A 26,676-nucleotide genomic window follows, 5' to 3' on the forward strand; every position below is an offset into this window, starting at 1 on the left:
AAGCAGGATTTAGGCACTCAAATTTTGTTTTGGAATATTAGCCTAAGTTGGCATTTACACACCAACATTTAGGCATGTCCACTTTTGCCGTGTCTATGGCAGGCATAAATGCAGGCACCTAAGCGCTGTACGTTGTTGCATAAAATGCATGTAATTGTGGGAAACGCTTTTGCCTTGTCTACCCAGGAGAAGTATGAGCAAGGGTAAGTGAAATTGAAGGGGTAGATGAGGCGGAGGGGGATGGGCAAGAGTGAAGGGAGTAAGAGTAGGTGAGCATTTATACTGTTATTATGTAATATTCTGTCTTTATTTAGTGACTGTATTGTTTGTTTTATTTTATTCATATTCTGATAAATTCTATTGTATACCACTTTGACTCTTTATTGTATTGAGCAGTATATCACATTAATAAATCAAATCATAAAATACCACTTAGCATCCAACTAGTACTTAAGTGCAAATCTGTAACAATCACTTATGTGCGTGCTAATATTCTCTAATCTGAATGCACAAATGTGTGTTATAGAATGAGGGGGGTAGTGACCTCTAAGGATAAACTCCAGTGTCTTTGTTCTTTCTAAAATGTGCCTCAATATGGGCCCCTTTTACCAAACTGCGCTAGCGATTCCCAGCACAGCAATGCAACAAAGCCCAATCAAATAGGCTTCATCAGCATTGCTGCGTGGGAATCACTAGCGTAGTTTGGTAAAAGAGGCCTTGTGTTTTATCAAGCTTCAATAAGCACTAATGCATGCTTACCTCAGCAAAAAGGGCTAATTGTAGGCTATGTGCAAGCATCCCTCAGTAATTTTGTGGTCAGCTCGCACTTCCCACACACTAAAAAACAGATTTTACTTTTTAGCGCTAGGGTGGGTCATTGGCAGAGAGTAGGCATATTCTGTGCTAATCGGTTAGCACAGCTACATTGCCGTGCACTAACCCCCGGATTCTATATAGTGCGCTTAGATTTAGGCCCCAAAACCTACGCAGATTCTATAACACCACACATAACTTAATTGGCTTAACAAGAGTGCTAACATTACTTAACAAGCAGTAATGAGCACTAATTGGCACTGATTAGAATTTAGGCGCACAACTCGCTAAGCGTATTCTGTAACAACGTGTGCTGAACTTCTAACGCGTGGAGGCAAAAAGGGGCGTGGTTATGGACGGAGAAATGGATGTTCTATGGACGTTCCAAAATTTAGGCATCTAGTTATAGAATACGGCCCAGTGCGCCTAAATCTACGTGCTGAGATTTACACCAGGTTTTCGTTGGCGTAAATGGATGTGCACAGATATTGACACTGAAATATCAACTAAGCATATTCTATCATCGGCACGTAAATCTTGGTGCTGATTATAGAATACGCTTAGCACTGATTTCAGCACCGATTTTTTTAGGCACCATATATAGAATTTCCTCCTAAGCAATTAGCGCGTGAGCCCTTACCACCTAAAAAAATAGGTGGTGGTATGGGCTCACGTGTTAATGACCACACGCCAGTGGGAAAATTAGCGCTTGGCCATTAATTCAAAAAAATAGAAAAAGCGGCCATTTTACCCACGTGGGGAAAATGACCTTAGCACATGGGAATGACCTGCACAAGGACGCACTGAGGCCACTTTTTACCACAGTTTGGTAGATCTTTATTGTCTACATTATTTTTGCACTTGAAGTATGCGTGTCAGAGTCAGGGAAAACATTTATTTCATATTTAGAAAGAAACATGTAAGAAAAAAAAATATTTCTCCGAAATGTCCTAAACAGTTTAACTATGTGGGAGCAAGTACTGACGATTGTAATTTTCATTCACTGAGTTATTCAAAGGACAATTAAGAGACAGATGAAGAACAGCAGTAGACAGATTCCAGTAATCACTAGTCATGATAGCAAATGTAAATGGAGTGTTCAAGTTAAAGAATATTACACGTTGGCAATAATGTTTTCCGTTTCAATTTGCGCAGCAGCAGCACTTTCTAAAGGACAAGGTATTGGGGTGTCTACAAGTACTGGGCAGATGGACCACTACTACTATGTTTTATGATGCCTCATTTAGTAAGTGTTTTGCAATCCTTAATGTGCACAGCTGGCAGCTGAATGCAGGTTTGATACTAACAGTTTAGACATCTTTAGATGTAGCAGATGGAAAATTTTACACAAATAAAGTCGGAGAGAGTGTGCAATTAGGTTTTATCTGCAGTTACATGATGCATCCTGTGTTTGAGTTCAGAACATCACCTTGGTGGGTGGCCACCATCTTTCCCTGTACCAAATCCCTACCTTCTTGACACCACATTTGATGCTGGATACAGTGCCAAGCATAAAAGTTTGTTTTTGCTGAGTGTTTCAAGGAATATAATAAGCAGATGATGGGGGTGCTCTAGTAGTACGAGACTCAGTGTCCAATGCATTCTGGTTGAATTCCATGTTATATATGTCACTGTGGTAAAAACCCAGGGCAGAATTTTTTTTTGTTCCATAGTTTGTTCGTGATGTTAATTATTATGAGCTGTAAAGACTATGAGAATTTCTTTTTTTTTTTTTTTTCAAACGTCTTATGGAATGTATCACTTTCTTAGATCTTGTAGGCATGCTGTGGAAACCATAAAATAAAATATGAGCTACAATAACTAATTTTAATCCCATCTGCTAAGTATGACAACATTAGCATTTCCACTTAATTAAAAACACCCTTAAAGCAGCAATGTTTTAATCACTTCATTTTATTTACTCTCCTCCGGTGTCACTTATAATTGTAACTTTTTATTTTTTAATAATGAGGGATTTTTTTTTCCTCTATGCATCACACAAAAAAGTGCTGTCAATAATTAGCAGTCTTCTTTTATTACTAGACTCAGGTGTCACAACTGTGTCTCATCCTCATTACAGGAAGAAATTTCACCTATCAGATTCATTATTGCCAGATAATACAACTGAAAGCCTTAGCGGGGCCCTCCAGAAAAGTAATTCAGCCGAGCAAAATTATGAGCTAATTATATTTAGAATCATAAGCGCAGGAACTATTTGTAGATAAATCTTATGAATGGATGTGAATATTGAAATTCATAGATTTAGCAGATTTGTTAATCTGAATGCAAAGGGTCATTTACTGGTCATTTTAACAGTGGAGCATTTGCACTCCTGTTTATCACTAAGCAGGTAAACGATGACTGATTGGTTGTGTTATTTGGAAATACTAGCTCTGTTTAACTTTAGAGAAACGAGACGCGACTCTGATTCCTGCCTGATTTTGGTTTGAATACCGCACAACGTTATCATATTAGAAAGAGATATACACATTCTCTTACTAATTGGATAGTTTGTAAGATCAGCATACAGTGAGAAGACTCCTGACGCAGGCCTGTATGGCCGAAACACAGCTGTGTCGAGTCCTTTTCTCCTTGCTATCCATTGACAAATAAAGTTTATTTTTTGAATTTAACAACCAGTATTGACGCCCTATAATTTTTTTTAATGTTTTTATTATTACATTTTTTGCTTTTATTTTATTTTTTATTTTTTTCTTTTGTTGGTCCTCTTCGCTGTTTTGTTTGTTGCTAGTTTTTGCGAAGACTGGTTTTTTTGCATTATCATTGATCCATGCTCCTTTGCTTACTAGAAAAGTCTGTCAATGTTACAGTTTGTTTTCTTCACCCATTGCCAAGTACAAGTAAAATGAAAGTACATTTTATATATTTTTTTATGTTTAAATCTTTTTTATTGACGGATAATCAAATAATGTATACATTCAAACATTTGCAACATCACAACAATACTATACAGCAACCTTCTATATAAGGGCTCATATCCGACATATTAATTATTAAAACCCTCCTCTAAACCTCGCTGCTCCATCCCCTCCCCTCTGTAAACCCCCTTGATCCCTTACACTCCCCACCCTCCCCATTCCCTCTTTCCTAGAATAGAGGCAAAAAGGCATAACGCATCATTGCAAGGTAGTCCAAAAGCATTTAACCATTCAGGAGACTGCTCCTGGCTGCTGGCTGCAACGTGTCCCAAAATCGACTCCACACCAACTGTAGGCGCCTGCCTTCTAATGTTTCAAGGTCTTTAATCCCCCGTCTCTCCAGAGTAATTTTATAACCGGATGCCTAATTAAGGCAGCAAAAAAGTGCCTATTTCAAGCCTATTTTATAGAGAAAAGTAAGTGCTTGACTTGTTAACTACTAATGTAAATGGCTTAAAACTCACCTTCGTTTCAGGGAAATCACATACACCAGCCCTGTAGCTGGTGTAAATGACTATGCCAAAATACAACAGAGAGAGAGAGAGAGCAAAGTACAGACACAAGTCCAAATAGCAGAAAAAGGCTCCTGGTACTGTTTTTCTGCTACTTGTAAATGCCGACATTTTGCAAGAACATGCGAAAATCATGTGCATATGAGCTTGCTGTCACTGCCCATGCGTCACCCAAACTTCACCCATATGCACACCCCCAGTGAACATATGCATAGAGAAGAGGAATGGTCTAATGGTTAGTAGAGTTCGCTGAGAACCTGGTAATTTCTTGTGACCCTGGGCAAGTCATTTAGGGGCCTTTTTACTAAGCCACGTAAGCGTCTACGCGCACCAAAATGGAGTTACTGTGTGGCTGTTGCAGTAATTTCATTTTTGGCACACGTCCGAAAAATAATGGCATTTGTTGCGCGTAGGTCATTACCGCCCGGTTACTACGTGAGACTTTACCGCTAGGTCAGTGGCTGGCGGTAAAGTCTAAGACCCAAAATAGATGCGCGGCATTTTTCATTTTGCCTCGCGTCTATTTTTAGCAAAAAGTTTTAAAAAGGCATTTTTTTTGCAGGCGCGCTGAAAAATGATTCTGCGCGTGCCCAAAACACGCGCCTACACTACCGCAGGCCATTTTTCAGCACACCTTAGTAAAAGAACCCCTTAACCCTCCATTGCCCCAGGTATAAGAACTTAGGGGCCCTTTTACCAAACCGCAGTAAAAAGTGGCCTTAGCGCATGCTTACTTGTAGGCACTAAGGGCTCCCGTGCTAACCATGCGCTAGTCGGTTAGCACGTGGCAATGTAACTGTACTAACTGATTAGCACATAACACACATACTCTCTGGCCCTCGACCTGCCCCCAACGTTAAAAAATAAAATATATTTTTAGTGTGTGGAAAGCACAGGCTGATGTGAAAATTACCACTGGACACCTGAGTGTGCACCACAGTAAAAGGAGCCCTACACTAATGGCGGCAACCGTTTTTGCCGCACTCTGAGGCCCTTTTTACCGCAGTGGTTAAAAAGGCCAAAAAAGGAAATGGCCATGCGGTAAGTTTGCATTTGCCTTGTGGCCATTTTTTTTTTTGGGGGGGGGGGGACACTTATCGCCACCCATTGAGCTGGCAGTAAGGGCTCCTGCAGTAATCCGGCGGTAACCGGGCAGTGCCTGGTAACCCCTGCGCTAGAAAATCAGACCTGAATTTCTGTAGCGCTGGAAATGGCACAGGCTGAGGGGTTTATGATCTACCATCTTCGGTGGCTTTCAGTAAACATATTCAGTCTATTAAAAACATTACTTACACAAATATAAAACAAAACATAAAATCACCACAAAAAATTTCAAAATTTCCTCACCATCAGTATCACAAAGGCCATCTACAGAATTATATACTCAGATATCAAATAAAAACATCTTGCTTGATAAGTCTGCTTAAACATATAAGTTTTTAATGATTTCTTGAGTAAATCAAAATTCTTTATTGGATGGTAAAGAGTTCCAAAGTTTTCGCCTTGCAACACAAAGCATAGGGGTCCTTTTACTAAGCTGTGGTAAAAAGTGACTTTAACGAATCCTTACCTGGGTCTTTTCCTTGCAGCCATAAAAACCCAGTCTCTGCCCCTGACACAAACCTTCAAATAACTTTTAGCATGCAGTTAGTGCACGCAGATTTCAAAGTTATGTCCCATGGTACTCCATTTTTTGCCGCATTAGGCACATGTTAGCGCTTAATGCAGCATCGTAAAGAGTCCCAATAGTTAATCTATATTCATCTAACTTGATATGATGAAATGACATTAATGATCTAGAAAGTTGATAAACCATGTAAGTTTGCAGCAATCACTATCAGAGCACTGTTGTGCAGTCCTTGGAAATTATTGACATTTGCGTTTATTTTAATGTTTTTGAATGTTGTAAAATTAAGTATAAATTTTGAAAGTTATTTCTCCTCCTTCAGAACAGTTTCACAATTTACTACGCTCTCTCTCGCTCTATAGATAGATAGATGAGGATATAGATATATAGATGTAAAAACACACGCATAGTATAATATGTACATGCAAGTTCAGTTGTATGCATTTCCCATATCAGTTCACTTTCAATGCCTTCTATAGTATTACTATTTTGGTTGTGTGCAAAATCTGTTGTCTATTGTGTCATATTAATGCTAACAAGGTAACAAAAGAGAGGGTGAAACAGTATACAAACACAAGCAACCAAAGAAAGAAGCAAAACTGGGCCTTCAAGACTAAGACAAACAAGAGTCCTTTTATTCTGAAAGACCCGACATAGGCCGTGTTTCGGCATAATGACGCCTTCTTCAGGGGTCCAAAATCACAATACTCTTAAAGGCACAGAAAGAAAAGGAACACTGTAAAAGCAGGTTCTTTGCAGTGATAATGTCTCGCTTTCATGATAAACGCTGTTGGTTAGAAAAAAACGCCGAGTGATTAATGCTACCCAGCACTGCAGCTATTATAGAGTACTGCTTTTCATTACCCTTGAACAATGTGTGACTTCAAAAAATGTAAACAGCCAACTTACTGCTCAGATGCACAGAATATCTTCAGTTAACAACATCCCTTTCAGATTATAACATTTTTGGTCAAAGATAACATTTGAGCCACTTCTCATCTGTTGAAATTGATCACAGCCAAGGTAAACATACTGTTGTTTGGAAAGACAGATGGATATCAATCTAAATTTATTTCTTTATTCTCAGGTGAAAATCTGTTTATAGTGCTAGAGCAATTTCTTTCTTTTGATCTCCAAGTTAATAACCTATGTAAGTAAGTTTTTCTAACCCTTAAACAACTAAGAGCTGTTAGGTCATACTTTTTCATAGATGCTCTTTGCATTATTAGTCTAGCAACTTGCTCTGCCTAAACTGGATTATTATAACGCTCTATACTCTGGCTTATCAGCTAAAAACTGGAGAAGACTTCAACTGTTATAAAGTACGGCTGTGAGACTGACGTCACTGCGCCTACTCCCTATTAAGGCCCAAGCGGATTTCAAAGTGATTTGCTTTGGGGCCCTTTTACTAAGCTGCGTAAGTGCCTACGTGCGCCAATTCCGAGTTACCGCCCGGCTAATTTCATTTTTGGCACACGTCTGCTATGCGCGGCCGAAAAATATTTTTTGTTTGACGCACGCCAAGCGGGCTTTGAGGCGCTTAGGTCATTACTGCCCGGTTACCGTGTGAATCTTTACGGCAAGGTCAATGGCTGGCGGTAAGGTCTCAGACCCAAAATGGACGCATGGCAATATTCATTTTGCCGCATGTCCATTTTTGGCCAAAAAAATTTTAAAAAGACGTTTTTTTACAGGTGCGCTGAAAAATGATTCTGCCTGTGCCCAAAACCCATGCCTATACTACCGCAGGCCATTTTTCAGCGCACCTTAGTAAAAGGACCCCTTTGGTTTATAAGATGGTGTAAGGAGGTCTGGCACCTGTTTTATTTTCAAATATCATCACTTTTCCTACTAGTAACAGAACCCTTAGATCTTTAGATAGTCTTTCTTTAATTTATCTATCCTACATTCAAAGGATTAACATGTTAGAAGCTTCTTTTATGTTTCACTCGGATCAGCTTTGGAATGATCTTCCCCTGTCTTGAAGACATCAGTCTACTTATTTACTGTTCAGAAGACACTTGAAAACTTGTCAATTTGAAAAATATTTGTTGTAATTTGTTAATCCTGCTGAGTTTTCCTATGTTATATAACTTGGGGGGGGGGGGTTCTTTGTCTGTTGTGAGCCACTTTGAACCTTCTCAGGGATCCAGCGGGATACAGGAGTCTAGATTAGATTAGATCAAATTTATGATCGACTCATGAAAGACTGGAAAGTAAACCTGAAATAAATTGTAATTTATCACCCAAAAATTTACAACTAAACTATAATATGTATATATTTCTTGAGATATAGCCTACAAGACACCATACTGTAATAACTGGGGGTAAAAACAAACCAGACATAGCATAAGATGTGCAATAACTTGCACAGAATACAAAGTATGCAGCATCAAAGATACGCACATATTACAAGACAAATCTAATCTCTGTGCCATATACACTTATATAAACTTTGCAAGATAAAACTGCTGCTGGTATTGTAGTTTTGAAGATAATATGCTTCTTTGGAAATTCCCATGCTTGGAATATATACTTTTGGCCTTATTCATGTCAATTGGACACACTTTGGGCTGGATTCTATATATGGTGCCTGAAAGGTCTGCGTGGAAAAAAATTATATCTAGGCGTATTCTCTAAAGTACGCCTCAGTTTTATAGAACAGACTTAAATTTCCACTCAGTATATAGAATACGCCAAGCAGCTCACCACATGACCAATTTTGGTCACGTCCTTTTAGACCATATTTTACTTGGTGTAAATCCCAGTGCCTAAATTAGATGCAGACCAGTTGTATTCTGTAAAAATGTGCATAGATTTTAGAAACGCCTATGCCCCGCCCATGGCTATGCCCAATTTTCAACTATGTGACTTAGAGTTTAGTAGTTATAGAATACACTTAGGGGACCCTTTTACTAAGCAGCGGTAAGCCCACTGCGGGCTTACCACACGCCAGTTGGAACTACTGCCGGGTTACCGCGGGAGCCCGGATGTAATTCCCACCCCTAGCGTGCGCCATTTCCAGCGCTACAAAAACATGGCCTATTTTTGTAGTGATGGAACTTAACCGGTGGTAATTGAGCAGCGCCACACGCTACCTAGTTACCGCTGGGTTAACAAGGGAGCCCTTACCGCCATCTCGGTGACAGTAAGGGCTCCCCACCGAAACGGGCATGTGGTAAGCCTTTTACCTGCTGCAGTAAAAGGGAGCCTCAGCGCATGTCAAAAACACTTGCTGACGCTATTGCATGCCCCCTTTTACCACAACTTAGTAAAAGGACCCCTTAGCGAATTGTTCACATAAATCCCAATGCAAATTAGTGCTGATAATCGCTTGCTAATATCCAATTAACAGCACTGATTAGCTAGTTAACCAATTAAGTTATGTGCTTCGGTTTCCGCACAAATTTTCAGGTGCCATATATATATATATATATATATATATATATATATATATATATATATATATATAATCCGGGGGTTTAAGGCTGCTAAAACTTCTAATAAGTAATATGTGGACAAATAATGAAAAGTGGGGGGGGCCTTGTGGGAAAGTTAATTTTAAACTTCCCATCCCCCTGAGTTTATTCTGATTTATATAGGTTTACTGATTAATACAAACAGTATGCATATAGAAAAGTACAATTTTGTTGTGTCATTATTAATAAATAGTGCAGAAAGCTAACATGATCTCAGTTTGTTGGAAAGATGACAAAAAAAAACCTGCTGCTTCTTCATTAGTCAACTTTATCAAACATATAAATGGCGAGTGACCGACTCACTCGCAAATGCGCAGTAGAGACTTCCCTCTCTGTCCTGCCCCCGCGTCAATACGTGATGACGGGGGGGGGGCGGGACAGAGAGGGAAACTGCGCCGCCGAGGTTGCTACCGCTCCCCCCCCACTCGGAGTCGCCGCCGCCACCCCTCCACCCGGCCTGGGCCCTCTCTTCCCTTCTGAACTTACACATCCATTCGCTGAACCCGGCACGCACATCAGCTGAGCTGCAGTGAGCCCTTCCTTCTTTGCCTGTGGCCCCGCCCTCCTGTGACGTAACGTCAGCGAGGGCGGGACACACACAGGCAGAGAAGGAAGGGGCAGCTCAGCTGATGTGCGTTGCTGCGTTCGGCGAATGGATGTGTAAGTTCAGAAGTGAAGAGAGGGCCCGGGCCAGGTGGAGGGGTGGCGGCGGCGGCGACTTCGAGGGGGGGGAGCGGTGGCGACTTCGCGGGGGGGAGGGGAGCGGTGGCGACTTCGCGGGGGGGGAGGGGAACGGTGGTGACCGCGGGGGGAGGAAAACCTCAATACCAGCCCGTTTTTACGGGCTCAATGGCTAGTATATATATAATTCAACCAGTCCCACAAATTGACCATAGAGAAGTGTTTTTTAGGAAGCAGAAATTTTCTGGGTACCTTTAAAGAACTGTGACACTTCAGTCCAGTGGACAGTATGTAGTAAAAATGAGGTAATAGAGATAATGCTCCTTTTGGCAATGAGAACCTGTCTGTGGGGGGGGGGGGGGGAGTCTTTTACTAAGGCGCGCTGGCGTTTTTAGCGCACGCTAAACGCTAGAGACGCCAATGTATTCCTATGGACATCTGTAGCGTTTAGCACATGCTTAATTTTAACAAGTGCATAAAACACCAACGCACTTTAGTAAACGATCCCCTGTATATTTAAGGAGGAAGTTATCAACGTGGGCTACTGTTATTTTACCACAAGGTCCCATTGTATGCAGTAAGACCCTGTGTTAAAGTAACCCGACTTATTTGTTGTTATTTTACTAACCCACTAGCCTAGTGCTTCCCAATCCTGGTCCTGGGGGCATCCCAGCCAGTCAGATTTTCAGGATGTCCACAATGGTTATTCATGAGATAAATTTGCATGCATCGGAGGCAATGCGTGCACATATCTCATATGCATATTCATTGTGGATATCCTGAAAACCTGACTGGCTGGGGAAACACTGCATTAGCCAAAAATGTTGAAAAAAAAAAAGTTTAGTGTAGATGGCATGGAAAATATGTTGCTGTTATATCTGAAATAGAATGTATTGTATGTTTTTCAACTGTTGCTAGCAAACCTCTGTTTTATGTACTGCGTTGAACGGACCGGTTTGCTCTTCATCTCGCATCGTTTGCTCTGTTGCTTTGTACAATGAAGCATAATCATAAAAACAAGAAAGCAAGCCACAAAGTGCATTCTGACCTCTTTTGCCATTTCCAGAGCAGTTATTGAATACTTAACGTTTTCAAGAGCTTTTGTATACCGTGCAGCCTAAAATTTCCACAGTATAGTACATGACCATACTTTGGAAATAAACATCCCTGTTTTTCTCCAGTGTGATTAAGAAAATCTGTCCATACTTCACCATGTTGTTGCATGTGTTTATTTGCTGATTACAGAATGTGTTGAACAGCATTTAAAGGACAAAAAAAAAAAATTGCAGTGCTCTGCTTTGATTTATTCAGCGAAGAAAACATATGCTGCCTGTTCTGTTCTATATAACTCTTTCATGATCCATAAAATTCACTTTGAAAAGAGTAAGAATGAAATTTAGAACGACTACACGATTGGAACTTTTTTTTCTCCCTAGTTTCCTTGGGCTCTGCGAAATGAACTTCCCTACAGTGGACCCAAATGTGCTTTTGACATGAGCCATGTGACTGTGCATTCTCTGTATTTCTCTAGGTTAGAAGCTGTGTATTGCGGATGTTATCCACTCTGTCCCAAAGCCTTGGTATATCCAGAAATTTTTCCAGGTAACTGCCTTTTGTGCATTTTCTTATTCTTGAGATCCATAATATTTGCTTTATCATAAAGTTTGAAAGTAAACTTATGCAAGAGCAATTGTTTATTTGGCAAGTCAAGATGTTAGTGTTAAGGAAATTTTTATGTGTTATAATACATTAGACCAAGTTTATATTTACCATCTGTTCTTTCAAGATAACAAAAAAAAAAAAAAAACTCCCATATTTTAAAATAGCATTCTTCACTCTTAGCATGCACATACCATAATGATATACTTTTATAAAAGGGTTAGTGTTGCTACAGTGACTTACAGATTTGTTTTCAATGATTTATACAGAGAAAAACCTGGACCTGAAACTCAGACCAGATTACTTAAACAGTTTGGTAATTATGGCATGAAACTGTAGTACAGGATGTGCACTAATGTTATACCATATCTTTGAAAATTCTCATCACTAAATGTATCACATATGCATTGTGTTACATTAGAATAATGTATTTTAATCACCCAAAGGAGATGTCTAAACAGCACAACTACACATACTTATTTAGCATTAAACATCCTTGTGAGTTGAAGTAACCTTATAAAATCATGCTTAAATAATGTAAAACATGAGGCGGCACAGAGCAATATGCATTTTTAATTAGTAAAGTGACTAATATCGAGTGTGTGCTTTGAGGTTTTTGTTTCATTAAAAATGTATCTGTTTTTCCCGCAGCTGAATATCTGTATTCTACACCTGAACAGCTTTATAAAAAGCTTCAGAATTTCTGCAGGAAACCAGATATTGTAAGGAAGCATCTATACAAGGTAGTAGTAGATTATAGTTTTACATGTTGTAATTTCATTTCAATGTACCAAGAGTTATGCAGGAAAAAAAAACCAATTAATATCCTAATACATATATAAAGGAAACATGATAGGGTGTAATATTAGTTGTTAGACTAACAGGAATTGATTAAACTTTATGCCAGCTATATGAACCCAGATCTTATGAAATACATGCTCTTAACCTACAGTACATGTTTTTTTTTAACTGATTGTTTTCTAAAATGAGGGTCCTTTACATTGAGACCCAAGAGGCTTGTCGAAGTAGACCTGGATTAATGCAGCTCGTTAGTTATTCAAATGAAAGCAAGAGAAAAATTCTACAATTATACTAATGAGGATAAACCTACTTTGCTGTCATAATTTATGCATTCTCAAGAAATTCAGGCTAATATCTTCAGTTAAGTGTTTTTTTTTTACCCCCCTTTAGAAATGTTTCATAGCTCATGGTGAAGCTTTTTAACTTCTTACATTCTACTTTTGAATGAAGGGCAAATTAACGTGCAACATTTTTCATAGGGCAGCATTGCTGAGATTCTCTTTCTATTGAAAAACATGAACCACAAGGTGGCTGAATACATTATTGGCCTCTGGTCAAGAAATTGACAGTGAGCCTTAAATTTTAAACCTAATGAAAATTTCTAAATTATGAAATCACCCATCAGTGTATCCATAATTTTCTCAGTAGTCTCGTCTGTGTTGTTGATGATGCATTTTTTATACCAAAAGTAAATAAACATTTTCCATTTTGAAAGCTATGTGCACATATATCCATGACATCTTATTAATAATGCCCTCTTACAAACCAGCAGTATTTTTTAAATAGCCCTTTTCTCTTCCAGTGCTCCGTACACGCACTACATTCAATTTTAAAGCGAGGTGCCTTCTTTGAGTAAAAGCGCAGATGTGTATTTCAATTCAAGAAAAAAAAAAAGATGACATTGCTTCTACAGGAAACAGTTAAACTTCCAGAAAAAAAAAAGGGAAAGAACCAAAAATGCAATTTAACACCCAATTTCAAGCTCATTATCTTTCATTGTCTATTAACTTGGCAATGGTTCAGAAGGTAGCTCGTAATAGTTTAAAATGCTGACAGAACACTTCCAGCGTTCTGCAGTACTTCTTGAGTCGGTACGATTGCACGGTTTTGCTGCTAGACACTGAGACTGCAAAGTGAAAAAAAAACAGTCCGTAGCATTTACCTTCACTTTTCCTACAGTAATTTCTTCGAGTGCAGTAGTTAGCTTTGTTTCAAAACATGCCTTCGCCGTGCAGAGGGATGGTCCTTTCCTGCTGAAGAAAGGGAATACAAGTATGCCGAAGTAGCCACAAAACAAATATTGATATTAATAGTTACATTTAAAAAAAAAATAGTGGCATGTGGAGATGTGTGCACAGACCCTGTAAGCAAATGCTTCATTTGCCTCCAGTGCCTCATTTTGAAAACGTACCCCTTGGTGAATTATTTATAGGAGCAGCCGTACCAGCAAGAAATGTATCAGTTGATCACAGTGTGAGTAGTTAAACCCCAGATATTTAGTCATTTTAAAGCATTAGCAGTGGGTATAGCAACAAGTCCTTTTTTTTAAAGGTATTTGCAATTGCGTCTGTGTAGCAAAAACCTATATGAAAATATATCAGAGTCTAATACAATAATTCTCAGGACTAAAAAAAAATACAGAAATGATTTAGCACCAGGTTGAAGGAATATCAAGTTTAAAGCAAATGTAAAGTCAGAGGTTTGTTTGTTTGATTGTACTTCTTTTTTTTTCCTTCCTGCGAAAGCGAACAATGGAGTGCAATGCATAAAACATAAATACAGTATTGTGCTAGCACTATACAGCCATCCTATAACTAACATTGTTTCATGTAAAACAGATCATAAGACTATAATATAAAACAATAAGAACAGGGGGGGTCCTTTTACAAAGGTGCAGAAGCGTTTTTAGTGCACGCTAAAGATGCCCATAGGAATATATGGGCATCACTAGCGTTTAATGCGTGCTTATTTTTAGCGTGCGCAAAAACACTAGCATGCCTTTGTAAAAGGACCCCTATATCTTTATTTTAATGAGGCAAAAACATCAGTGTTTAATAAGAAAATGTATATTTCAAGTTAATAGATTTTCAGTAAATATTATCTTTACCAGGAAAAAAAAATAATCGGAAAAAAATATTCATATTCCTGACAAACCTGCTGTGCCATCAGCAATTATTTTTCAAGGAATATAATCCTCATTCATACCATTATTCTAATATTAAAGTGTTCTAATATATCAACACACATAGGAGCAGTATAGCTAAGTCTTCTGATTTTTGGTTTCAACTGATAAATACTGATAAAAACATCCCTGGTGCAAAAATTTTAATTAAATGAAAATAGGTGTTTACAGGCAAAGACCAGGGAAAAACTCGCTTTCCCTAATATTCTTGTACCCTTCTCCTGGCTTGTCTTTTATCTCTGTTCAGATTTTTTGCCTTTTCTGTATTGACCCTTCCTAAACACATATGTATTTGATTCCACTGGAAAAGGCACCCAGTAGCAGTGCCAGTGGCATGAAACCACGAATAAATATTGATTTTTTTTTTTTGTGTGCTCTGAAAGAACCTCTAATGGGCCAGAAAATAAGCACCTAATTTTACAACACATAAACACTTAAGAATAGAAGTCCTAAATATAACATACCACTAATTACTTTATCGTTTCTTGCAATATAATTTAATACCATTTTTAAAATCAACTCTAACATTGATGAGTTCTAATACTTTCTTATTAAGGTACAAGATTATTCCTCGATTTTCTTCCGTTTCATGGTATGCCTCTGCTTGATTATTTTGAAGCATGTAGTATAGTACAGTCTCGATTATCCGACGTAAATGAGACCAAGCCATTGTTGAATAAGTGAAAAGACAGATAATTATGGGAAACAATGGTAATCCGTTAAAAATGCACAGAAATCATACTTTATGCATACAGATCAGGCATAGGGTATCTGTATTTAAAATGCAGTATTGTTTATTAACACTAACCAACAGTATTTGAAGCTGGAAAACAGGAAGAGAACCTGCACACTTCTTAACGGCAATGCAGTGACATCACTGGGGGGGAGGGGGGTCTGTCCGATATGCCAGATGGTCAGATTAGTGAAAGTTGGATAATTGAGACTGCACTGTACTATAATAAATCACTTTATTGATTTACATACCTGTTTTATATTTCCTTTTTATTGCTCATTATGAGTCATCAAACTTGTAATTAATAATCATTGGAATGCAAAAGAATATACAGCTTTTTGAAATTATGGGGCCCTTTTACCAAGCCACGGTAGGCTGTATGCCCATGCAGCGCGCACCCAAATGAGACTACTACCAGGCCAGCGCACACCCTGGTGGTAATAGATTTGGCGCACGCCCATAACATCTAGATGAATTGTTTATTTATTTCCTCCCATGTTCACCGATTCCGGCGGTAATCGGCAGTTGGCGCACGCCAAACAGTCACTGCGCGTGTATGGCGTGAGCCCTTACCACTAGATCATTGGGTGGCGTTAAGGGCTCAGGCCGGTTTTAGACGCATCCTGGTTTCAGTTTTACCGCATTCCCTTTTCCTGCCACATTAAAAAATACCTTTTTTGCAGACGCGGTAAAAACTGGCTTGGCACGCCTAATACACACGCCCACACTTCCGCAAGGCCACTTTTTACTGCGGCTTAGTAAAAGGGCCCCTATGCTTTCTTGTTTTGGGGGGGGGGGGTCCTTTTACTAAGCTGCATTAAGCAATACCGTGTGCTTACCAGGCTCTTAAAATGACTCACAGTGAGACTTGCTTAGGCATCCTGTGGTAAGTTCCTAATCTGCATATGCTACCTGCATGCTAAAAAATATTTTTTATTTTTGCACAGAGAGGGCATGTCAGAGGACGGAGAGTGGGTGTTTTTACATTAATCAGATAGCGCAGATGTACTACCGCATGCTATCTAATTAGTGCAGGATTACTGTGTGACTCCTTACTGCCTACAAAATAGGTGTTGGTAAGCGCTAACACTGTAAGGGCCCTGTTTACAAAGGCACGCTAGCGTTTTTAGCACATGCTAAAAATTAGCACGTGCTAACCGTGTAGGTGCCCATAATATTCCTACGCTAGCGTTTTTAGCACATGCTAAAAATTAGCACGTGCTAACCGTGTAGGTGCCCATAATATTCCTATGGGTGTCTACATGGTTAGCACACTAACATACTTTTGTAATCAGGGCCCTACATTTTTTTAACGGTTATGCACTAATAGTGACATTGGCGCATGACCATTAGTGCAAAAAAGGAAAATAGGCCATTTTATTGCTGCAGTAAAAATGGCATTAGCACGCAGGAAAATCCTACATAAGGGCACAATAATGCTACTTTAAATCACAAATTAGTAAAAGGACCCTGTGAAGAAACAGTGGGCCCCTTTTACCAAGCTGCGGCAAAAGGGGGCTACACTAGCGTCGGCACGTGTTTTTCATGCGCGCCGTGGCCCTTTTTTACCACAGCAGGTAAAAAGAGAGTCTCTCTTTCCTGCAGGAAATGGCTGTATGGCAAGTAAAGCACTTGCCGCATGGCCATTTCGTGGGGGAGCCTGATTACCGCCGGGCACGCTCCAACCCTACAAAAATAAATATATTTTTGTAGCACCAGATATGACGGCTCCCTAAGGATGAGAAGTACTGCCAGGCTGCTGCAGTAGCGCGGCTGTACTTCCTGTTTAGCGAGCGAAAAGCCTGCTTTGGACTTACTGCCGCTTAGTAAAAGGGGCACAGAATGTTTTAATCCTGTAAAATGTATTAGATATCTTCTTGTTTTAATTATGTCCTGAAGTGTATTTCATCTATTTGGCCAACAGGTGGTGTTTCTTTGCTATAAAGCTGTTGCAGAGAACTGAGGGCCCTTTTTACTAAGTGGCGGTAAGCTCAACGCGTACTTACTGATCGCTAAACAGAAAGGACTGCCAGGCTACTGCAGCAGCCTGGCGGTACTTCCCATCCCTAGTACGCCGTTATATCCAGTGCTACAAAAATCCAGCAATAATTGGGCAGTGCCACACACTGCTTAGCTACTGCTGGGTTAGCGCGGGAGCCCTTACTGCCACCTCAGTGGGTGGTGATAAGGGTTCTCCCCCCCCCCCCCCCCGAAATGGCCATTTCCTGCAGGAAAGATAGACTTCCCTTTTACCTGCTGCTGTAAAAGGGGACCTCAGCATGTGTGAAAAACATGCATTGACACCAGCGCAGGCCCCCTTTTGCCCCAGTTTGGTAAAAGGGGCCTTGAGTGTTTTTTCTTTAGTTTGATACAAACAGGAAGCAAGAAGCAGTATATATTTGAAATCTTGTTGACTGGGCTCTGATTGGCGCAGTAGCACATCTCATTTAGAGTTTACTGGTTTTGAAAGTTCAGTTTCAGCCCGGGAGAAGAGAGAGAGAGAGAGATCTTTGCCGAAATCCTGTAATAAACAGTTATATTTCAGAACTGGTGAACAGCTATATATGCCCTGACCTCCCCAGGTACTTTCTAGGAAGTATGCAAATGTTTAGTTAGTTTTCTAATTGATCCATTTTTCAGTTACTTGTTACTGTTTGCTAATTGCACTTTTTTTTTTGTCCACTGTTCCAAGTTCTGAGAATAAACACATGTGTTTGTTCGTTCTGCCTGTCTAGACTGATAAAGAATCCTGGTGGTTTGTATGTTGGGCCTGTGATTGCTTTCTGGGAATTGTGGGAATCACTGGGAGTGTGGCTCCAGTAACCTAGAAATTACCGGGGATAATTTGAGAGCGGGAAACTTGCCCAGAGGCGGTTGTGACCCAGTCAGTAGAAGGAGGGTGTTAGTGTAGAGCACGAGCAGCAGGTGCAGGTGGACCTGAGGTGTGCTGGGGATAGACCCTCTAAGTGGCCGCGGGGTAACCCCGTATGGGTGGCTAGGCATTTTGTGACAGACCCCTTTAATACTTATACACTGTGATAGGAAATAGAGTCTGGGTGTGCAGGAAGTATTAAAACATAAGCTTGATGTCATATAAAGCTTGAAGATTAGTGAACATACACAGTTCTTTATTGAGACCAAAGACCATAAGTCAAAACAAATTTAAAAATTTGGGGGCCCTTTTACTAAGCAGCAATAAAATGTGACCTGTGCTATTCCCAGCGCAAGTCTTTCCCATGTGATAAGGCCACTTTAGCGCTGCCGGTATATTGCCACATTTCCTATTTCTGCAATAATGGCTATGAACTAATGTTCCCATTACCGCATGAGCCCCTACCACCACCTGTTTTGTAGGCAGTAAGGGCTCACACATTAATCCTGCGCTAATCAGTTAGCGTAAGGCTAACCGATTAGTATAGCCGTGCCCACTCTCCACCCCCAAACACACCCCCAGCGCTAAACACATTTTAATTTTTAGTGTGTGGGTAGCATGCGCAGATGCAAAAACTACCACAGGATGCCTGAGCGTGTCCCACAGTAGTGCATTTTAACCTGCAGTAAACACATGTTAGTGCTTACCACACCTTAGTAAAAGGGCCCTTTTATTAGTTAATAATACTTATATTTTGTGGTAGATTCCAACTGAACCCAGGATCTTCAGTTTCTATCAAAACCAAATCTGTGACCGAAACTGGATCCTCAGTTTCAGTAGAAATTGAAAACAAAGCTTCCCGCCTCAACACCTGACCAATAAAGCCCCTATGGCCATGTCCCCCCCTCCTCCCCCCACGATCACTCTTCCATCCCCTTATTCCACCTGACCACCCATAGGCCTTCTCTGGGCCTACAGTAGGAATGCCTGGTGGTCTCGTGGCCTCTTTGGGGGCAGCAACAAATCCTACTCATTCCTGTCGTATGCCACTTCTCTGTCACAATGGATGCTGAGACTGCTGCAGGAGGTTCCGGCAGCCATTTTGCAATTGGACTCAACATGGCAAGAGTGATTCTCCTGCCTGCACCTTAGAAGACTGCCGCAAGAAGTCTTAGCAATCATTGTGATGAAACAGCAACACAGGGCGGGAATGAGTGGGGTTCATTCCTGCCCCCAAAGAGGCCACTAGACCACCAAGACTTCCTAAGGAGCCTTTTTACAAAGTGGCAGTAAGCTCAATGCGGCTTACCGCACGCTAATCTGGAGCTACCACTGACCCAACGTGGGCACCAGTAGTAGTAGTTCCAACCTCAGTGCATGCCATTTCCAGCACTAGGTAAAATTGGCTATTTTTTAGCCTGATGCTAACCCAGTGGTAATCGGGCAGTGCCACATGCTACCCGGTTATCGCCAGGTTAGCGCAGGAGCTCTTACTGCCACCTCAGTGGGTGGCAGTGATTGCTCCCTTTCGCATGGCCACATGGTAAGAGTAATCTTACCGTATGGCCATGGCTATTTTCAGCCATTTTTACCCGCTTCAGTAAAAAGTGCCCTTTTTACCGCAGCTTTGTAAAAGGACCCCTATGAAGCCTATGGATGGTCAGGCGGAATGAGAAGAGTGATCGCGGGGTGGGGGGGGGGGAGAGAGAAAATTTTGTTTTCAGCCAAAAATTCACATGCATTTTCAGCTAAGACCTGAACACGGATTTAGGTCAGGCTTAAACCGAAATTTAGGTAGCCTCTATTCTGGAGATCCAGTCACTGAAGCGATAAAAAGAGAGCTTTTACTGGGTCTTGATTTACCACCAGAGTCACAACCAGTGGCATAACAGTCCTGTAGGTTGCTGACTACCATAATAAATGAATAACACTGCTTGAAAGCCACCCCACAAACAAGAATGCCAGCCCTCCTCAAAGAATGCCCCCCCCCCAAACAAGACACCCCCCCAAAGAATAGCCCTCCCTAAAGTAGAGCTCTCCCCAAATAAGACCTCTCTTCTGCACAAACCCTCCACTCAACAAATGATCCCCCACCCCTGTGGCCATACCTTGATTCCCTAGTGGTCTAGAGGGTTCCTGGACAGAAGCCAATCCCCAGTTGTTCCTGTCTTTCTGTCACTCTCTCTCAAAATGGCACCACTTGTACATGCCACATAGCCCATATTGATTTAAGTGACGCTGCCTTAGGGCGAGACAGCTTGCATTAGTGCCCTTCAAGTCGAATTAAGGGGCAAATAATGCAGGTTATGGCCCTAACATAGTTTGATAATTCACCCCCCACCCCAATTGATCAATGTGGAGAACAATGGTAAAACACACCGAACATAATAACAGTATGCATATGTCAATGCAAAAATAAGAGCTCACATGCACGCAGAATAAAACTTTATACAAAACAAAATTTAACACGCAACATAAAAATAACCATAAAATCCTGACCTGGTATTTCAATCAAAATCCCATCAGATGGTTAAAGTGCATAGTAAAAATAAAAGCTTTTAGCCGCCTTCTGCAACCTTAAAAATGTCTTTCCATAAGGTCTGATCATAATCTCAAGTGATTAAGCTTATACGTACAATGTAGTTATTTTAAGAAAAAGAGCATAGGTAGGAATGTACAAGTGAACTTAATACAAAATGAAAACAACCATACTGTTTCTCCATCCACAATCATGTAGAATGATTGTTCAAATGAAAGGAGGTTGAGCTGTTTATGAAGATGTTACCAAGGTGTGGAAAGGTGAACTGACTACCAGCAGCCTTCGAACATCAGGCCTCAAAGCCCTTGCCTGATGCTCGCACACCACATCTTATAGGGACCTCTGTGTTGTCCCCCCCTGCCCCCTTGGTCAAAGTCAGGTTGATCGGAGAGGAAGCTTACTTGAGCAGGTGGGTTCTTTTATCAGAGGGTGAATGATGATCAAGGGAGGGGGTGGCAGCTCTGTCTACTTTTGATCATCTGCTCCTTTTCTTTGCAGTACTAATCAGGAAACAGAGAAAATGCTGATTACTGATTTGTTGACATTGCTGCCATCTTGAAAGGAAGTAACAAATTGAGGGATAAAGTGAGGATTTCCATGAGCTTGAAAGTATGGTGACAGTTGATAAGAGAAGTCAAAAAAGGGAATAATTTTACTAAAGCGCATGCACACAAATGAAAATTGTAATACAAATATCATGATGACAGATTCTGTGTGTGACAGTAGACAATAAACTATCCTTTAGTCCCCTACCTTTCTAGAATTAGAGGATATACGTCTCCTAATATTTATTATGAATTCACAGTAGATTTATGGATAGTGCAGCTGCTGATGCTTGCATTCAGGAGCTCAGTCTATATATTGGACAAACTCAGACTATCTCTTCTCTCCTTACAGTTTTATAACTTTCATTTCTATTGGCTATTGGCTATCATTTTTAATACAGTGTAAACAACTTAGACAAATATTTTGATAAACGGTATATCAAAAAAGTAAAGAATTTGAACTTAAGTTGATGTGCATTCAAATGAATTTTCATCCATTATAATTTTAAAGGCATGCTAACAAAAGATATGCATACAAATGAATACACATCGTTGGGATATAACTGTTTGCTGTCCAACTTGTCTTTGTTTCTTTGTAGCCATGACATTAAATTTTAACTGTTTTCTGAAAGTTACTACACTTTCCATAATAATATGCAGAATTAATTTTAAAATTGATAGCTATTATATTACCAATAATCATAGATTTATAAAAATTAATTTACTGTTTCACTCATTTTGTTTGCATGATTCCTAGTTCCTTTTACCTCACGTCTGCTATTTCCAAATCTTTTCCTTTAAAATAACAGATTGAAACATTACTTTTAAAATAAAACCTCTGGCAGATGATGTCCTTTAGACAGCTTGAATGCTTCAGTTATATCCTGAAGTTTCCAGCGATAGAATGTCCCATATCAGCAGAATCAATGAATGTATCACATTTTTAGTGCCATGAATAGTGGGAGGAAGAGCACAGAGTGATATTTCACTGTGTGGCAGAGTGTAAAAGCTGAAGGAATTAGATCTAGGAAATTTTTTTCTCCTATTTTTCCCTCTTGGTCTTCCATTATGTTTATGTTCCAGCTGTAATTCGGACTTGATACAGTCCCAAATACTGCCAGCTTACAATTAGCTTCCATTGTCTGATTTTAATAGTTGCAAAAGGCTGCCTTCTATTTCAGCATCACTGGTTGTTCAGACACTAACAGGCTTTTTCTTCCCTCTTTAACTCCTTCCCCTTCACCATCATAAGCCCAGTAGCAATGTGATGTGGCACAGAGTCCCTTCTGAGATCATTGTGATGCAGAATCTGGAGGTCAGATTTGATTAGCAATTGTTTTTCAAGCCTCATGTTTGTAGCTTACTTTCAATCGCCTTTTGCAATTTACAACTTTTGAACCACTTCAGATGCGATATCCCCGCTGGAAAGGTTTGGTCAGTTTTGCTGTCGTTGGTTCAGTTTCTTTATTGTAAAGTTTACTTGGATTAAACAACCATACAAAAAGAGAAAACAACATAACACAAAGGTGGGGCACAAAAATAAGACATATTTGTCATCAAGGGCATGCTGCCATTACAGGGAGCTTATCTTTTTCTTTTCTTGCTAAGGCAAGGCGTTACCGCCCATGGTAGTTGAAAAGGAAACTTATTCAAGTTACTCAGAAATTCTTCAAGTGGGCACCGCACTTTTTCAACTGTCAACATCTGATTAGTTTACCTGACTCAGAAGAATCCAATGAATCTGATGATTCCCTCAGTCCTATAGGACCCTTCTCAATACCCTTGTGCTTGAGCTTCTCAGCATCCAAACATTTAAATACCTGGTGCAAATATTCAAAAGCATTTAGCTTTAGGATTGGCACCTGGCCGGTTAAATGCCCCGTAACCGGCTATCCACAAATTTTCAGTGGGACATGGCTGGTCACCAGAAATGGGCCAGCATTGAATATCCAGGCTCAGCACCGACCGCAGGAGTTAGCCGGGCTAACTCTCACAATCTGAATATTGGGCCCCTTATCATTTAACTTCTTGCACAAACCCTTCCTACCCTTGCTCTTCACTCTCTTCTCTCTGTCCTCCCCTTTGACACTATCCAAAACCACATTATTACCCCACTCAGGATGCTGACGGTCAGAGCATCCAGGTTATCCACCTGATCCCTGCTGCTTCCCACAGTCACTATCTTCTGACCAGAACAAGATCCAGATCCAGCATTAGTCGACCTAGTAGACAGCTTATTGGATTTGGACAAAGATCCCCCACAGCACCCTTCTGATCGTGACCTACTTCTTTTGGCCCCTAATTCACCTGACCACACTTGGTCCAATTCTGCTCAGCACACTCTGTGACACCAAATCGCCTTTGACACCGTTTAACCTCCCCCTATCTATTCTTTCCCCCAAACTCAGACTGAACCTACTGCCTAGGACCCATAATTTAACTCTACCAAAATCCTTCCTACTCCAGTCACCACCATCCCAACACCTCCACAAGAACCGCACTAACACAAAAAAAAAAAACACCGACCTCACAAAATTCGCACCACTCCCAAATCATCAATCCTCACATTTCCATTTTTAAGTAGAAATATTACCCCCATTCAAACAAAGTCAAATTATTATTCTCCAGCCTGAAAGGGGGCAGGCACTAGGGCCCTGCAAACACAATGGAGGGAATTCAAAAAGTGGCGCCAAAAGTTCAGCACCAAAAAGCACGGTTCCAGTGCCTAACTTTTGGGCGCTGTAGTTGTGCCTACTAAAAGCAGGTGTAAATGCCAGTGCCCAACTTAGGTTCACTTCGGGTGAATTCTATAAATCTGCATACAACATTTTAGAATGCCCCGGCCACGCCCCCCCTTCACACGATTGAAGTTAGGCGCCATGCTTTATAAAATAGTGTGGAGTGAGATGCACGTGCAAATTTGTAAGACTACCAGTTAACATCAAGAATTGGCTGTTAGCACTCCATTATTGATGTTTCCAAACTCAATTCGTCAATTTATTTGTGAGCTGAAATTTGGCCACGATATATAGAACCCGGAGCAAATTCAAAAGGTTTTGGTCCAGCTGAAAACAACTTGACAGCACAGACTCACTTTCAGACAAATTATTCAACAACAACCGCAGCTACCACACAGGAACCCAGTGGCTCAGAGCTCTGTATCCAGACCCCTGAAAATTACCACAACACTGAGCTAGCATAGCACAAACCCCCCAATGACTGCATAACAAATAAACAAAAAAACAAAACCAGTAAGCAAAAACGCTCACAGAATACCTGGCTCAACACCAGGTAACCACACTATATAAAATCTTCCTTGAACTGCATAAGCCAGCAACATTCAGAAGCAGGGGAGAGAGGTTCCATTCATCCCCATTATTATGCCACAATGATGTCTGGGGCGAGGTTTTTAAATATATTAATACAGGTTGTGTGCTGTTGTCATTATTTCACTGCACCAGCAGTCACCGTCTCCTGTTTAGAAGGCACTAGGTGCTCCTGCAATAACGCTGTATTATCTAGTTAGAACATGCTAATCAGAACGCAGTAGCTAGATAACACGGGAATGCCCACTCTCCACCCATGTCACACCCTTTATTAAAAAGTATTTCTAAAAAAATAGATAACTTGCAAACATGCAGATTACTGCAAAACGCTTTAGCACATTCTATGGTAGCCTGTTAGAGTTAATTAAGCAACCACTCATCCACATATATTCAGAACTGTCTTATAATATCTGCTTGTTATATTACTATCATGTTTTATCATTATCATGTTACCCAAGATTCTTCTGTATCACTAAATGTCTATTTCCTAATATATTTCCACCATTTATGATGTATTGTAAGCCACATTGAGCCTGCAAAAAGATGGGGAAATGTGGGATACCAATGCAATAAATAAATAAATGTTAAGGGCCTTAAACCTTTTAGTAAAAGAGCCCCTAAGGTAGGTAAAATATTCTATTTTACTTAAGTGAAATTTACTGTGCAAGTCGTTAATCTGTGGTATCTCAGTACCACAGGTTAGTAGCTCACGTGGTAAATTTCCTTTTTTTTTTTGTTGATGCATGTTCCAAGTCACAGCAATGCAAAGTTACTGGGTTCTTATCCAGAACCCGGCATCATGTTTCTATAGTTTGGATTATTTTTCCTTATGAGCATCACTTTGCACTCATCCATGTTAAAGTTCAGCTCGTCACTTTTCTTTTTCCTGTTCGGTACTCATCAGCTTGTTTGCACATGCACAAACAAATGTGTACAGACAGACTGACTCCAATAGTCACTCACATTTTTGTGGGAAAGGTGCCAAAAATCATATTAAAATCAGATCTAATAATAAGAAAAATACATCATACAATAATCTGAACGTTTCTTGAAAAATAATCCCTTTCAATTTCTTACGAAAGAAACTGCAAATTATCAAGCAAAAAAAAAAAAACCCTTTCAGAGTAAATAATCACTCCAATGACCTGAAGGTAGAGGTCAGTGTAATAAAGCAGCAGGGAAATGTAACTGTATATACTCAGCTGCATAAGTGTTTGTAGGAAAAAGGAGGTAATATTGTATCTGCATAGTTCATAGGTCAGTACTTATTCAGTTCTGAAGACCATACTTTTTAAAGACCATTTTAGAGAATAGAAACAATGTCTGATATCCATACCCTCCAAAGAAAGGCTTAAGATGTACACAAATTCCTTTTGGAGAGAAATGAGATGGGGCATTGATAGAAATATTCAAGTATCTGACTGGCTTCAATAAAATATGAAAAAGTTACATTTTCCATAGAAAAGGACATTCAAAGAGCAGAGGTCATGATAGGAAATTTCAAGTACAAGGAAACATGACAAAATATTTATTTATGGTGAAGGTGAGAGCTGCCTGGACCAGCTTACATAAAGCCCTCTTTTAAATAGAATCTATAAATTTGAGTAGAGATGTGCTCAGTTCCAGTGGTATTTTACAAAAAGGGTCTGTCGATGTAGAGCCTTTTCTAAGATACATGAAGACAAAACAGTAAGGATTGTGAGACACATCCACCAAGACTCCAAAAGAAGGCACTTTCAGTGCCGAAAAAGCTTAAATCAATGCAAAACACAGCCATCAAAATCATATGTCACGCACATAAGTTTGATAATGTTTTCCCTTTGTTTCAAAATTTTCACTTGCTCCCTGTCGAACAGTGTATTATTTTCATGCTGTTTGCTCTCACTTTTAAAGCACATAGACTTGGCTTTCCCCACTACCTCACAACTGTAACATTCCCTACTCCCTTTCTCGACTCCATTCCATCAA

At 40.1% G+C, this 26,676-nt stretch overlaps 1 protein-coding gene across 1 annotated transcript in view; it reads left to right on the plus strand.

Moving 5' to 3' along the window:
- The window catches only part of GTDC1 (glycosyltransferase like domain containing 1), a 451,648-nt gene that overhangs the window by 410,984 nt on the left and 13,988 nt on the right, over positions 1–26,676 (plus strand). The window contains 2 exon segments of the mRNA XM_030209762.1: positions 11,583–11,653; positions 12,362–12,453. Coding sequence (XP_030065622.1) covers positions 11,583–11,653; positions 12,362–12,453 — 163 coding nt within the window.

This window comes from Microcaecilia unicolor, chromosome 7 (genome assembly GCF_901765095.1).
Source record: "Microcaecilia unicolor chromosome 7, aMicUni1.1, whole genome shotgun sequence".
In the NCBI taxonomy this organism is placed as follows: Eukaryota; Metazoa; Chordata; class Amphibia; order Gymnophiona; family Siphonopidae; genus Microcaecilia; species Microcaecilia unicolor.